Raw genomic sequence first — 15709 nt, 5'->3', positions numbered from 1 at the left:
GACCATAGGAAAGCAGGGACTAAAGTTGTGAGGCCCTGCCGCTGCTGCTCAGTCAGCCTGTACTGACTGCCATTGGCAGAGAGACTTGGTTGAACGTGTGGAACCATTGTGCTGCAGCTTAGACAGAGAGGATTATCAAATGACACTTTAGCTTCTCAATCTAGTCACAACTGGAGGCTACATGGCCCATGGGAGTAGAGAAGAAATGCTTACTGTACAGATCAGTGTGCCCGCAAGACTTTAAACCCCAGAACTTTTCTCTTTTTTATTGTGGCCTATTCTGCAAAGATAATGAGAGACAGTGAGGGAGAGAGTGGGCAAAGGACAGGGGGAGGTGCAGAAGAAAAACAACCAGTGGCGCCGGACGGTGCTGAGCATTTAATCTTTGCTGCTTGGAGAATACAAATGATCCAGTAATCATCCCTGACCTTGACACTGACAACAAGGTCACTGGGGAGCCAGGATATTTGCATTCCCACAGATGATTTGCAGAGACATGCAGAACAATTAGTAAACTGGATAAAAGGGCATCATGTTGTGTGTCCCCCTCGCCCCTTGGGTCCTGTACCTGTTCCTCTTCCTGGCTGGCACCTCACACTTCATTATGATAGAGCACACATCAATACGGCCAAGCCAGGTCAGCCTTCAGGTCTCTTTCTCTCTGTGTGTATGTGTGTGCCTCGGTGCGTGTGCGAGTCTCCTTTATGTAATTAAAGGACTTTAATCCTCTAACTGTGGAGCCTTACCTTTGTTATTAAATATTCTGGGAGTTTAGATACAATTATACTCAAGGCAGATTCAATTTGTTTTCAACTGTTTGATTATAGTAGGAACTGAGGTCTTGAGCTACAGTGGTTTCATAACAGGGAATTAATAGATGTCTATGTTTAGATCAACACAATGAACAGCATCAATTACAAATTATGCTGAATAATTCTGAATTAAATATTATGCTGAGTGATGCTAATCAGATACCCAATATGGTCAATTCCCGACAATAATTCCCCACCTGCCTTCGAAGATTAATCTCTGAGGTTAAGATTGAGAGCCACTGCCACTCCTCCCAGAAAGGTAGTCATGCTACTAACCTCAGCCCAGCACCCTTCTCCCCCAGCCTAAAGCTGCTAACCCCACTCCAGCTCCTCTCTCTCCCCCACAACCTGGACTCAGGGGTCGACGTAACATAGTAAATGTAAATCCGGGACACTCCAATTAGTATGATATGTTATGTTTCGTATGTATGTATTAATTTGTGGATGTCCATCTATTTTGTACTATATGTTACAAATTTGAAAAAAACATATGATATGTTACGAATTCCAATTAGTTGTGGCTAACGTTAGCTAGGTGGCTAGGTGGCTAACGTTAGCTAGGCTAGGGGTTAAGGGTGAGGAGGGAGAAAGAAGGGCAGAGTCGAGGGTGGAGGCGTTGGGAAGTGGGGAGTGTCTTAGACCTGTGGGGGTGGGGGTGGGGGGGACAGGCATCAGTTGGCATGGCATCAAGCATTTCTATAACCTCCCTAAACCAGCCTGGTCTGGCAAGCTCACATTCTGTGAAACCAGTTTGAGCACAGTGGTCATTCTGATTTCACAAGGGTATTCTATTCTATTCTATTCAACATCAGTATAGAGTATAATCTTTAATATTTGCATAATGTGTTTGGACATACTGAACCATCTGCTCGTGAGAGGCCTTCCTCAGGATATTAGTCTGTTAGACAGCCTTACCTCTCACAAGACCCAGCTCCTCTGTCAGCTCAGTGTAGACCAACGCCAGGTTCACCCTGCACAGGAGGAACAATAGTTTACAATCTTTCAATGCCAAGGCTGCTTCCAAATTCCCTAGACGGGTGTCAGTGTAGACATCTTTGATAGGCACCCGTAAAGGTAACTATGTCCGCAATGATTCACACTACCTGGAGTGCCACAACCTAAAACAATGATGGTCCCCTGCGATGCATAACCGCTTGCCCTCGCATTCAGGTGCTACACAAACAAACCACGTCCTATTTTCCTTTCTATCTTTCCTGTAACAAAGCCAACGATTTCTAGAGTAGACCTCCAGTACATTGAAGTTTCACTCTTTCTGTTCTGATTATCAGCCAAATTTTAGTGTGGTCTTCCATCAGATTGTGCCATATAGCCAACTCCTATGGTAACATGGCATGACAACAATCATACAATAGGATAAACAGATCTGGGAGCAGGCTAGCCAAATGTTGATTCTCTTCCAGTCAATGTTCACCTGCCTGTCCTGTGTGTGTGTGTGTGTGTGTGTGTGTGTGTGTGTGTGTGTGTGTGTGTGTGTGTGTGTGTGTGTCCTGTCACTCTGGTTTATCTTATTGTGCTCACCTGGACTGTGAGGGTGTGATTGTCCCTCATAACAACTTTGATTCACTAAAGGGTTGAAGACTAACCAGAATGACATTATCTGATTTATAGCAAACACTTTCACATTTTGCTTGTTTCTAGATGGATGTGTGGTGGATGAGGGACAGTGATAGTGGACCAAACACAAAATATGCCATCCTATCTAGCTAAATTAGGATTTAGTAGTTTTAGTAATCTAGCTAGCTAACTACCTCAGTACAGTAACAGTACAATAGTAGAAATAGATACTGTATCTTCCAAGCAGGAAAACCATGTCAGAAAAGCTGATAGACTGAAGTTGGAGCATAGCTAATCATCTTTTACATGGTAGCTATATTCAGAGAGGATTTTTCTACAATATTCACACGATTTCAATCTTTATAGAATACAAATATAAATTCAACAATTACATGTGGAAAAACCTGTTTGAGTGAACAATAGCAAGCTACCAGCAGATGAAACAGAAAGTGAATAGTTTCTTCCCCTTCCCTCTCCCTGGTTTTAGCTTGCATCTATCACTGTCTAGCTGGCTAGGTTTAGGATATTTACTAGCCCATACCAGTGACAAATGTAGTTATGTTAACGACATTTGGCAGTACACAAAGAAAATCTAGCTAATTTGTTTTGCCAGCTAGAAAGAAATAGCCACAAATTCATTCAGAAACGGAGGGAGATGATAGATAGCTGGAGAAATAGCTAATAACGCTAGTTGCTGCTTCTTCAAGCAGCATTGCAACCAACATTATTCACGCTGCAAATATACTTTTTTACAAAATAATTTAGTCTTTCAAGTGACATTATTGATAAAGCATTGTCATAACCAATTAAAAAAAATTCTTACCTCAACTGATCCACCTGTTTTTTTTTTCTCCCACCTTTATTTAACCAGGTAAGCCAGTTGAGAACAAGTTCTCATTTACAACTGCGACCTGGCCAAGATAAAGCAAAGCAGTGCGATAAAAACAACAACACAGAGTTACATATGGGGTAAACAAAACATAAAGTCAAAAATACAACAGAAAATATATATACAGTGTGTGCGAATGTAGTAAGTTATGGAGGTAAGGCAATAAATAAATAGGCCATAGTGCAAAAATAGTTACAATTTCGTAATTAACACTGGAATGATAGATGTGCAAAAGATGATGTGCAAATAGAGATACTGGGGTGCAAATTAGCAAAATAAATAATAATATGGGGATGAGGTAGTTGGGTGGGCTAATTTCAGAATGGCTGTGTACAGGTGCAGTAATCGGTAAGCTGCTCTGACAACTGACGCTTAAAGTTAGTGAGGGAGATAAGAGTCTCCAGCTTCAGAGATTTTTGCAGTTCGTTCCAGTCATTGGCAGCAGAGAACTGGAAGGAATGGCGGCCAAAGGAGGTGTTGGCTTTGGGGATTACCAGTGAGATATACCTGCTGGAGCGCAGACTACGGGTGGGTGTTGCTATGGTGACCAGTGAGCTAAGATAAGACGGGGATTTGCCTAGCAGTGATTTTATAGATGACCTGGAGCCAGTGGGTTTGGCGACGAATATGTAGTGAGGGCCAGCCAACAAGAGCGTACAGGTCACAATGGTGGGTAGTATATGGGGCTTTGGTGACAAAACGGATGGCACTGTGATAGACTACATCCAATTTGCTGAGTAGAGTGTTGGAGGCTATTTTGTAAATTACATCGCCAAGTCAAGTCAAGGATCGGTAGGATAGTCAGTTTTACGAGGGCATGTTTGGCAGCATGAGTGAAGGAGGCTTTGTTGCGAAAAAGGAAGCCGATTCTAGATCTAACTTTTGATTGGAGATGCTTAATGTGAGTCTGGAAGGAGAGTGTACAGTCTAACCAGACACCTAGGTATTTGTAGTTGTCCAAATACTCTAGGTCAGACCCGCCGAGAGTAGTGATTCTAGTCGGGTGGGCGGGTGCAAACAGCGTTCGGTTGAAGAGCATGCATTTAGTTTTACTAGTGTTTAAGAGCAGTTGGAGGCTACGGAAGGAGTGTTGTATGGCGTTGAAGCTCATTTGGAGGTTTGTTAACACAGTGTCCAATGAAGGGCCAGAATGGTGTCGTCCGCATAGAGGTGGATCCGAGCGTCACCAGCAGCAAGAGTGACATCATTGATATACACGGAGAATAGAGTCGGCCCGTGAATTGAATCCTGTGACACCCCCATAGAGACAGCCAGAGGTCCAGACAACAGGCCCTCTGATTTGACACATTGAACTCTATCTGAGAAGTAGTTGGTGAACCAGGCGAAGCAGTCATTAGAGAAACCAAGGCTATTTAGTCTGCCAATAAGAATGCGATGGTTGACAGAGTCGAAAGCCTTGGCCAGGTCGATGAAGACGGCTTAGCTATGAGATTGAGATTATGAGATTCGAACACGCAATCTTTGGGTTGCTAGACGTTCGCGTTATATGCCTACCCATCCACGCCAACCAACCACCCTACTTAAGTAACCTTCTGTCTTATGTAACCATACCAAACGTAACATATCATACTCATTTGAGTGTCCCGGATTTACATTTACCATGTTACGTCTAGTTATGAGACCAGGCTGCCTATAGCTGCTAACCCAAACCAGCTCCCTTCTCTCTCCCAGCAATGCTGCTAACTCCAGCACAGCACCCCTCTCTCCCCCCAGCCATGCTTCTAAGCCCAATCCAAGTCCCCCCTCTCCCCCAGCCTAGCTCCTAACCTCAGTCCAGCAGCCACCTATACTCCCAACCCAGGCCCCATAAATCCCAGTTCAGATCTCTCCAGGAGTGGTCCTTTCTAGGGCCTGGGGCCTAGCAAGATCAATTCAAGGTGGAGTGGCTGAAAGTCTCAGCAGCTTTTTCCCTGCTTTAAATGCAAATAGATTGAATCAGAAGGGAGTGGGAGGATCTCCATGGTGAGGGGTCCAGGACTGACAGGTGCTAGGATGGGCATGTGGGGAGGAGTAAGGTACAATCTCTGTTGATCTCACAGCAAGTGTGTGTGTGTGTGTGTGTGTGTGTGTGTGTGTGTGTGTGTGTGGAATATTTGGTCACACTTTATTTGGATAGTCTAGATTTTCCATCTGTAGATGCTCTACAGATTGTCATACTATCTGTTGATAAGCAACTGCTTGCTAAGGTTACGGTTAGGGTTAGAATAAGGGTTAGGGTTATAGCTAGGGTTAAGGTTAGTAGATAGTTGAAATGGTACTGATAGACTTTAGAGCATGAGTCCACCTGGATGGAAAATCACAATTTTCATGCAAATATTCAAAAATCTTAATAAAAACAATATGCCATTTCAGAGTTTCCTTTAGGACAACATGACAGGGAAGATTTTATTTTACCTGATATTTGAGAAATTTTATGGACATCCATATACACTCAGAGCAACCAGCGCCAGGTTGGCTCCGAGTGTATATGGATGTCCATAAAATGAACAGGTGTTCGAAGTGATTAATATTCTGTCCAACACAACCTGTCCAACACAACCTGTCCAACCATCCTTCCTATATTTTCTTACTGGATTTTCTTAGTATGTTAGTCTACTGGCATTTTACCAACCTAAACCATGGGTTTCTTTTTGTATGTTTCTTCCAGCCTAAATTCTGGTTTCTCTCTCTCTGTGTTTCTTCCAGTCCACTCTGGGTCAAACGGAGGTCCCTGCAAGAGGACAAACTGCGGGAGGGGCCGCCAGTGTGTGCTGCTGGAGGCGACGGGCCGGGCAGAGTGTGTGTGCCAGGAGAAATGTCGACCCACCTTTGTGCCGGTGTGCGGCTCCGACGGCAGGTTCTACGAGAACCACTGTGAGGTGTACCGCACCGCCTGCCTGCAGAAGAGAAGGATCTACGTGGTGCACAGCAAGGATTGCTTCTTCAAAGGTAGAACCACATCTCCACACTATGATGATGTTGTTATTGGAAATGTTATTATTTGGAAATGCTGATGTTCTAATACCAAACAAGTCAAATTGAAAAGATACCTTTTTGTTTAATGAATCAAATGAACTCTCAAACCCAAAGCTGGGAGACAATCATAGCCCACTAAATCATTAACAATGGTAGAATAATGTAAGTCAAATGGCAGACTTGTACATTGGAAATGTCCTTAAAGTTCATGTTGAGTTGTCATATGTAATGTAAAGTATGGCATAAGCATCCCAGTAATATCTGACATCAAAACATTTTATGTCACACCTAAACAGTAGTATTTGCAACTTCAGTTTGTTAACAGCTTAAATTCATAACAAATTACCACGGATCACAAATACTGCATCGATAATCATTAGACTCCCAGTCCCTTCCCTCCTGAACAAATGTGCAATTCAACAAAAAAGCCTGCCTTATCACCAATGCAGACCAACCATTCCATCACTGCTTCGACCCCCTGCCATCAGGTCCTAGCTACAGGTCGGTAAAGAGCCACTCTAGCCTGTTAATACTGTTTACTGCTTTCCATACTACCTGTCTTGCTGTTTACATCTACTTGTGGGGAAAGGAATTTCCTCTTGAAGACCAATAAGCAGCATTCATTCGGTCCTTACCATCTACAAACATTTGTTCATGACTCTGGCTGAGGGGGCAATGTCCCTCTTTACTCATCTTAAATTAATTTCAAATTTTGACTGGGACAGTTATATGTAGTAATTATCGGCCTTATGCTGCTATAAATAGAAGCGACTAGCAGTGTACTGTTGTCACGCCCTGGCTCCGGGGACTCTAGTATGTTGAGCCAGGGTGTGAGTTTTCATGTGTTTATGTTCTAGTTGTTGTAGATCTATGTGGGCCAGGGTGGCTCCCAATCAGAGACGGCTGTAGCTCGTTGTCTCTGATTGGGAGTCATACTTAGGTAGCCGTTAGGCATTCATTATTTGTGGTTTCTTGTTCTTATTTGGTTTGTGTTCAACCGTAGACATCACGTTTTCGTCTGTTGTTTTGATCGTGTGATCATACGCTAATAAATATAAATATGTTCACCTTCAACGCTGCGCATTGGTCCTCCTCCTTAGACAGTCGTGACAGAAGAAACCACCAAAACTGGACCAAGCAGCGTGTCCAGGAGCCATCGCCTGGGGAATCGCTTGCAGATCTCCGTGGCAACCTCGACTGGGTCCAGCCTTGTAAAGAGCAGAGTGGATGGACTTGGGAACAGTGGAGGAAGAGTTTCGACTGGGTCAAGCCTAATGAAGAGCAGAATGGCTGGAATTGGGGGCAGAAGAGCGAGAGTTGGGCGAGAACGATAGAGGCCTGGCCCACGGGGAGGAGAGACCCCCAGAACATTTTTAGGGGGGGGGCTCACGACGTCGGGGCAGCAGGAGGCCGCGGTAGAGCGGTCCAGCGGGTTGGCAGAGGAGGCCGCCAGGTTACGGGGGCCACTGGTAGAAATTGGGATGGAAGGTGTAGAGGCACGGCGAGAGGTACTGGGGTGTGTTACCAGTCCGGTCCGGCCCGTTCCAGATCCCGGTGTAGGGCCAGTGGTGTGTGTCCCCAGTACGGTCCGGTCTGTTCCTGCTCCCCGCACCAAGTCAGTGGGGCGCTTCGTCAGCCCGGCTCGGCCCGTTCCTGCTCCCCGCACCAAGTCAGTGGTGCGCTTCGTCAGCCCGGCTCGGCCCGTTCCTGCTCCCCGCACCAAGTCAGTGGTGCGCTTCGTCAGCCCGGCTCGGCCCGTTCCTGCTCCCCGCACCAAGACAGTGGTGCGCTTCGTCAGCCCGGCTCGGCCCGTTCCTGCTCCCCGCACCAAGTCGGTGGTGCGCGTCGTCAGCCCGGTCCGGCCCATTCCTGCTCCCCGCACCAAGTCAGTGGTGCGCGTCGTCAGCCCGGTCCGGCCCATTCCTGCTCCCCGCACCAAGTCAGTGGTGCGCGTCGTCAGCCCGGTCCGGCCCATTCCTGCTCCCCGCACCAAGTCAGTGGTGTGCTTCGTCAGCCCAGTCCGGCCTGTCCCTGCTCCACGCACCAAGCCTACGGTGTGCGTCGTCAGCCTGGTAAGGCCCGTTCCTCCTCCACGCACCAAGCCAGGGGTGCGCGTCGTCAGTCCAGCACAACCCGTGCCTGGGTCACCGGTGCCTGGTAAGGTCCCGGTCAACTGCTCCACTACGGAGCTGAAGCTATCCGCTCCACCAGTGTGCAGTCCAGCTCCGGTCAGCAGGGCCAGACCGGACCAGGGGTACTTTGGGGGTTTAGAGAAGGAGTGGGGGTCATGTCCGGAGCCGGATCCGCCGCCGAGGCGGAGTGCCCACCCGGTCCCTCCCCTGTTGTGTTTGGTTGGCGCGGTCGGAGTCCGCGCCTTTGGGGGGGGGTACTGTCACGCCCTGGCTCTGGGGACTCTCGTATGTTGAGCCAGGGTGTTTATTTGTTTAAGTTCTTGTCGTTGTATATCTATGTTGGCCAGGGTGGCTCCCAATCAGAGAGGGCTGTAGCTCGTTGTCTCTGATTGGGAGTCATACTTAAGTAGCCGTTAGGCATTCATTGTTTGTGGTTTCTTGTTCTTATTTGGTTTGTGTTCAACCGTAGACATCACGTTATCGTCTGTTGTTTTGATCGTGTGATCATTCGCTAATAAATATGTTCACCTTCAACGCTGCGCATTGGTCCTCCTCCTTAGACGATCGTGACAACTGTATATTGTTTACAGTGGTGTCATTCGAAGCTGTGACCGGGCTAGTTAAGAGAGGTGCTTATGCATGAGCAGTGAACATGAAGAAATGCTCTCAGTCATCTCACATTAGAGCGCCAGAGATCCCTGGCAGACACTGCCATGCATGCTTAATCCAAATTAGGCAGGTGTTCAATCGCCACATTACACTTGATCACCATTTCACCACAAGCCAGCGGGAACAGAAGACGCTCACATAAGTAGTAATGCTCGAATGTCAGTGAAGATGTATTTGTTTACCTTGCTGTGTAAAGAGTACAGTCGTGGTCAAAAGTTTTGAGAATGACACAAATACTAATTTTCACAAAGTCTGCTGCCTCAGTTTTTATGATGGCAATTTGCATATACTCCAGAATGTTATGAAGTGATCAGATGAATTGCAATTAATTGCAAAGTTCCTCTTTGCCATGAAAATGAACTTAATCCCCAAAAAACATTTCCACTGCATTTCAGCCCTGCCACAAAAGGACCAACTGACATCATGTCAGTGATTCTCTCGTTAACACAGGTGAGAGTGTTGACGAGGACAAGGCTGGAGATCACTCTGTCATGCTGATTGAGTTAGAATAACAGACTGGAAGCTTTAAAAGGTGGGTGGTGCTTGAAATCATTGTTCTTCCTCTGTTAACCATGGTTACCTGCAAGGAAACACGTGCCGTCATCACAATTTGCTTTGCACAAAAAGGGCTTCACAGGTAAGGAGATTGCTGCTAGTAAGATTGCACCTAAATCAACCATTTATCGGATCATCAAGAACTTCAAGGAGAGAGGTTCAATTGTTGTGAAGAAGGCGTCAGGGCGCCCAAGAAAGTCCAGCAAGCGCCAGGACCTTCTCCTAAAGTTGATTCAGCTGCGGGATCGGGGCACCACCAGTTGCAGAGCTTGCTCAGGAATGGCAGCAGGCAGGTGTGAGTGCATCTGCACGCACAGTGAGGCGAAGACTTTTGGAGGATGGCCTGGTGTCAAGAAGGGCAGCGAGGAAGCCACTTCTCTCCAGGAAAAACATCAGGGACAGACTGATATTGTGCAAAAGGTACAGGGATTGGACTGCTGAGGACTGGGGTAAAGTAATTTTCTCCGATGAATCCCCTTTCCGATTGTTTGGGGCATCTGGAAAAAAGCTTGTCCGGAGAAGACAAGGTGAGCGCTACCATCAGTCCTGTGTCATGCCAACAGTAAAGCATCCTGAGACCATTCATGTGTGGGGTTTCTTCTCAGCCAAGGGAGTGGGCTCACTCACAATTTTGCCTAAGAACACAGCCATGAATAAAGAATGGTATCAACACATCCTCCGAGAGCAACTTCTCCCAACCATCCAAGAACAGTTTGGTGACGAACAATGCCTTTTCCAGCATGACGGAGCACCTTGCCATAAGGCAAAAGTGATAACTAAGTGGCTCGGGGAACAAAACATTGACATTTTGGGTCCATGGCCAGGAAACTCGCCAGACCTTAATCCCATTGAGAACTTGTGGTCAATCCTCAAGAGGCGGGTGGACAAACAAAACCCCACACATTCTAACAAACTCCAAGCATTGATTGTGCAAGACTGGGCCGCCATCAGTCAGGATGTGGCCCAGAAGTTAAATGACAGCATGCCAGGGCGGATTGCAGAGGTCTTGAAAAAGAAGGGTCAACACTGCAAATATTGACTCTTTGCATAAACTTCATGTAATTGTCAATAAAAGCCTTAGACACTTATGGAATGCTTGTAATTACACTTCAGTATACCATAGTAACATCTGACAAAAATATCTCATAACACTGAAGCAGCAATATTTGTGAAGACCAATACTTGTCATTCTCAAAACTTTTGACCACGACTGTAGTGTGGGTGGAATGTGTTTTAAGTAAGATGCAGTCTATTTTTAATACAGCGTTATTACCTCAAATGGTCATTACCAAACTGTCACCACTGTTATCAAATTATCAGGACCTAAACACACATAAATGGACTCAGGTGTTTATTTGATTATTTACCACAAAAGATTCAGCATGAGATTGAAGGGTTCAGTTGTAGACAGAAAAAATGTATTCCTCTATCAAATGATGACTGGAAACCAACTGTCCTCCAATAACCTTTTTAAATGGCTGAGTATTATGCCCTTCACAGCATTGATATTTGCGGGCAAAAAATATAAACAATATTTTGTCACAAATTTGCTGACAAGGGAAAAAGTTTGTTGATAATGCGGTAAAATGCGGGGTGATTGGTTGAAATTAAAAGCCCATTTTTTGTACTGCGGTGATTGGTCAGTTTAGTAGCAGAATTTCATATCCTGGAGGGACTGATTATGGACAAGATCAGTTAGGGAGACGGGGGTTGGAATGACAGTCCCTTGTCTATACAAAACCCACGTGTAGCTTTACCATAGCTTTCCTTATGGATGGAGAAAAGGTGGAGAAGGAGGTATAGGAAAGGGCTTAAGGGCTTCTCTCCCACCTTATTCTTCTGTTTCCCCCCCATCCATTTGATGCCAATAGGAAGAGATTGCAGCCTGCAATCCATTCAATAGTATTGATGTAAGCCTTTGGCTGTTGGTTCATGGCCTGCGACATGCTGGAGATATGATTGTGGAGGGCTCTAGAAATGCCTATGGAGTCCTGGCTCAGGCTTTTGTTATATTCCGTTGTGACTTTACTTGAGTACTTCAACAAATACTGTAGCTGATGGGAATACAATAAATCATCAGCAGTCTCCTTTCCCTCCAAACACGCCCAGGCACACTAAACATGTGCACACCAAACTACCCACAGAGCCATTGCACAATTTTAAAAAACAACTGGTCGGCAAACCACCCTACAGCACAACCCCTTTGCTTGTTTTGAAATTGATTCAAACAAGAGAACAACTTTGTTTTGCCTTGTCTTCACTTCTGATGAACATCGAACAACATCCCGGGTCAGGCCCATTTCCTGACCCCCCCTTTGATCAAAACAACACTCGCTAAAACACTCCAAACAGAACTAATTTAACTATCATGGCTGATTATTCTAGAACACTCCAAACAGAACTAACATAACTAACATGGCTGATTAGTTGAATAGCTTTCATCTCCTGACTGACTGCAAAGTGGCAAACGGAGCATAACAAAGCACAGCATGTTCTCCTGCAGCCAGCTGACCAGCGGGAGGTCTCTGAAGCTGCTAGGCTGACCGACCGAGTGCTTCTTCACATTCAGCCAGCCCAATCCGACGCACGCCGGACTTCCAATGCAGACGGGGTGACGTTACATATAACCCGCAGGGTGCGACCTAAATGGCACCGTTCTCCCTACCCTTCTCCCTACATTGATATGGGCCCTGGTCAAAAGTAGTGCACTTCATAGGGAATAGGGTGCTATTTTGGTCTCCAGATGTAAACTGTAGATTGCATTTTAAAATGACTCACCCAGGGTCAGGCAGAATTTAGAGACAAGCAATTGAGGGGACATCGGCGCTTCTCACGTATCCTGATCATGATCAATCGGACACGTCACACATCAGACAAATTAGGGCAGGGCGCTGGATGGAAGTTAAACTTCTCACACTCTTTTCATCTTCTCTCAGTGCCGGAGCTTTCAGTATTTGAATGCTCTTATCGTTCCGCTTGGTTTGATGTCTGGCTGTGGTTATTGCATTAGCCATCAAAGCTGCTTTTTTCACCCTGTGCCCACAGTGTGGACACTCTTTTCTTCAGTATCTGTCTTATTGAGCGCTGATCTTTGGCCCCTTGTGTCTGAGGCCATTAGCTCAGTTACAGAAACACTTGGCTTTGGAGGAGGAGATCGGTTTCAGGCACTGTTCACGCCCTGTAAACCTCAGCCAGCCAATTGCAGGGACACCGGGGTTCACAGCGTGAAGTAGAGGTCTAAAATACTCCTGACACTGTACACAACCAGAAATGTACATGATGCTGAAGTACTGTGAAGTATATGGCTCACATGCACAGTACTATAATTCACATAATGTAATTTTATACCTACATCATCTTGGTTTACGCTCATTAGTATAACTATGAATTACTTGTACGTTATACACGCAAACCTGACCTTATATACTGTATTTGTCTGTAGTTTTCCTAACTGTGTTTTAATGTCATATTGAACAATGTTGAATATAACCAAAACTATGATCCCCTACATTAATGGTGCCCCATATGAGGACAATCCCCTAACATGTCAATGGAGCACATAACATCTGCGTCCCAAATGGCACCCTATTCCCAATGCAGTGCAATACTTTTGCCCACTTATTCTTAATCAGGGCTGGACTGTTAAGTGTTTTGCCAGCCAGGTGTGATGTGGCCATGCCCCAGGCCTCCCGTGACAGCGCTTTATTTGTTACAGTTTTGTTATTAACGAGCCTTCTAACAATCCCCATCCTTCTCAGTTCTCCTCTGAACACCTCTAGTCCCCCACAGACACGTGCCCACCTCCTCTGAAAACCTCGTCACGGACACATGCCCACCTCATTAAGTTGATTCCTCCCCACAGATTCATTATATGAAAGTAGTATTTGCTGTGTGATAATGGTTGCCCTGTCCCAGATAGAAATGTCCTCTATTAGTGCCCTGCCTCATAAACATCACTCTCCCCTATGAAAATAGAAATGTATTTTTACTGCTGTACATACTGGTGAACATTCACATATACTGTGACTAGAGAGCCACTACAGCCCAGCGGTCCCTGCCTGCTCCGTTCCCAGCCCAGATATCTTACTCTCTCTGCGTATGCCGGCGAAGATGGAGAACGGAATACGCTCACAGTCACCATTTAGACAAAATGGCTGTGCTGTGACATTGTAGTTTTGTGGCTCAGCAGGGACGTGTTGGGACAGCTTTATAGTGCATGGTGCTTTTAAGGCTATCGGAGCCTGCTTTTATGGTACATTGTACCATCTTTCTGTTTGTCACATCGTATGCTAAATAGACTTGGGCGGTAATACCGTATACCGGGGTATTTAGAAAAAGACACAGGATGGTTTTTCAATAAGTTAATACCTGCAGTCAACTTGTGCAATACTTTAGGAGATAAAGCATATTGCGTTCTTAATTTCATGTGTCACATTATTTTACATTATGAAGCTTACTGTAGTTCCCCAGAACAGATGAGCCAGTCACATGTTTGTTTGTAAATAGCACAACAGGAGAAAAAGCAGAAGCTTTTACATCTATAGCGTTCTATTGGCAAGCCTGTGTTGTCTGACGCACATGAGGTGATGAAGTTACACTTGTATGCCATCAGATATCTTATAATGGCTTCCTGCCAGAAGTCAAAGAGCTCTGGATGAGTTATCTGTACAGCTGCCATTTTTTCCCTGTGCTTCCTACTAGTGTTTTTTCTCTCCTTCATTCTTCTCCCATCTGCTCCTTGTACACATGCTGCTCTTCCTTCAGAAAGCATGCATCACAACTTTGATCAGTTGCACAATTTATCTCGTTCACTTTCCCGTGTAAACTTACTGAAAATGACACTTGGTATCTACTAGCTATGCTTGTATAACTTTTAGCTGGATTTGCCTGTCTTTGCAAGTAGTTCATCTGTGCTTTCGCTATTAGTTTGTGCTAATTTTGTTAGCATTCTGGGAGTAGAGGCCCAATGGGCTTTTCTTGTGTTTTTAGCACTCCCTTGTGTGCTATGCCATTAATACTGTAAATCCCAGGATGAGAGAAGGACGGTATGATGATATTACGTCTGTGTCCCAAATGGCATCGTGTTCCCTTTATAGTGCACTACTTTTGACCCAAACCATATGGGCTAGTAGTGCACTATATGGGGAATAGAGTGCCATTTGGGACACATTTGGGATGCATCTCTGGTGTTTTCCCCTGGCGTCTCCCCGACACAGGCTGCCACTGGTCCCCCTCATGCCAAGACCCTGGAGTTCTGGAGCCCTCCTCCCTGCCCTCTCTCCCTCAAAGATCAGTTCATCCTTGTCTGTCACTCCATACACATGCCCTCGCAATCAATGGGAAAAACAAAATAATCCCTTTTGAAAATCGAGTGTGCTGTGTATTCATGGTTAAGATACTTTTACATGCTTGTCACAAAACTGGTATCACTCGTCTGCTTCGCTTTTTCATTCAACTCTCCTCTTCAGCACAATAGAGCCAGCTGTGTTTAGCTTTCAATTGCCTGTTGGCCTTCGTACACAGCGCTGTAATTGAAATTCGAGATATGTATGGTAAATTGAAAAACAGTAATGTTGCTCTGAATTCAATCTCTTTCAGTGTGAGTGTAATAATACCTTCCTATTTCTGCCGGCACAGAAGAGACTTCTAATGTGTCAGAGATCAGGCGTATTTCATTGAAACTAATGTGCTTTTTGCGACGTCAACGTACCCCAAGTTTTAACCCCATAGATAGTGTGTACATTGTAGTTTTATTTGTTCAATCTCTCTCTCTGTTTGTCTGTCTCTCTCTCTCTCACACTCTCTCTCTCGTTCTCTCACTAAGTCGTAGTGACAATCTATCTATTCCTCTCCTAACCTGGTTGCATTTTAACAGTAATGTGTTTATCTGTTCTACTATATCTCCATGCACATGCTTTACAGCTTTTCATAATGCACTTCTTTACAGGTTCTTGGCAAATACCTCAGAACAAGCTAGAAGTGACAAATTAATTCATTTGGCCCATCCCCTTCATTTCGCTCATCAGTTTAATGGCAGTATAAAAACAAATGGCAGCTAGAGCTGCTGGGCCCAACTTTGAAAACGTTTCTTATTAACCCCC

At 45.3% G+C, this 15709-nt stretch overlaps 1 protein-coding gene across 1 annotated transcript in view; it reads left to right on the top strand.

Annotated features, from left to right (window-relative positions):
* LOC121574008 (follistatin-related protein 4) overlaps positions 1-15709 on the top strand; it is a 210186-nt gene that overhangs the window by 84931 nt on the left and 109546 nt on the right. Inside the window, exon 4 of the mRNA XM_041886511.2 lies at positions 5983-6225. Within this exon, the coding sequence (XP_041742445.2) occupies positions 5983-6225 (243 nt within the window). The remainder of the gene's footprint in view (positions 1-5982; positions 6226-15709) is intronic.

Source organism: Coregonus clupeaformis, chromosome 9 (assembly GCF_020615455.1).
Source record: "Coregonus clupeaformis isolate EN_2021a chromosome 9, ASM2061545v1, whole genome shotgun sequence".
NCBI lineage: Eukaryota > Metazoa > Chordata > Actinopteri > Salmoniformes > Salmonidae > Coregonus > Coregonus clupeaformis.
Note: the sequence above shows the minus strand (reverse complement) of the source record. Positions and strands in the feature narration are given on the sequence as shown.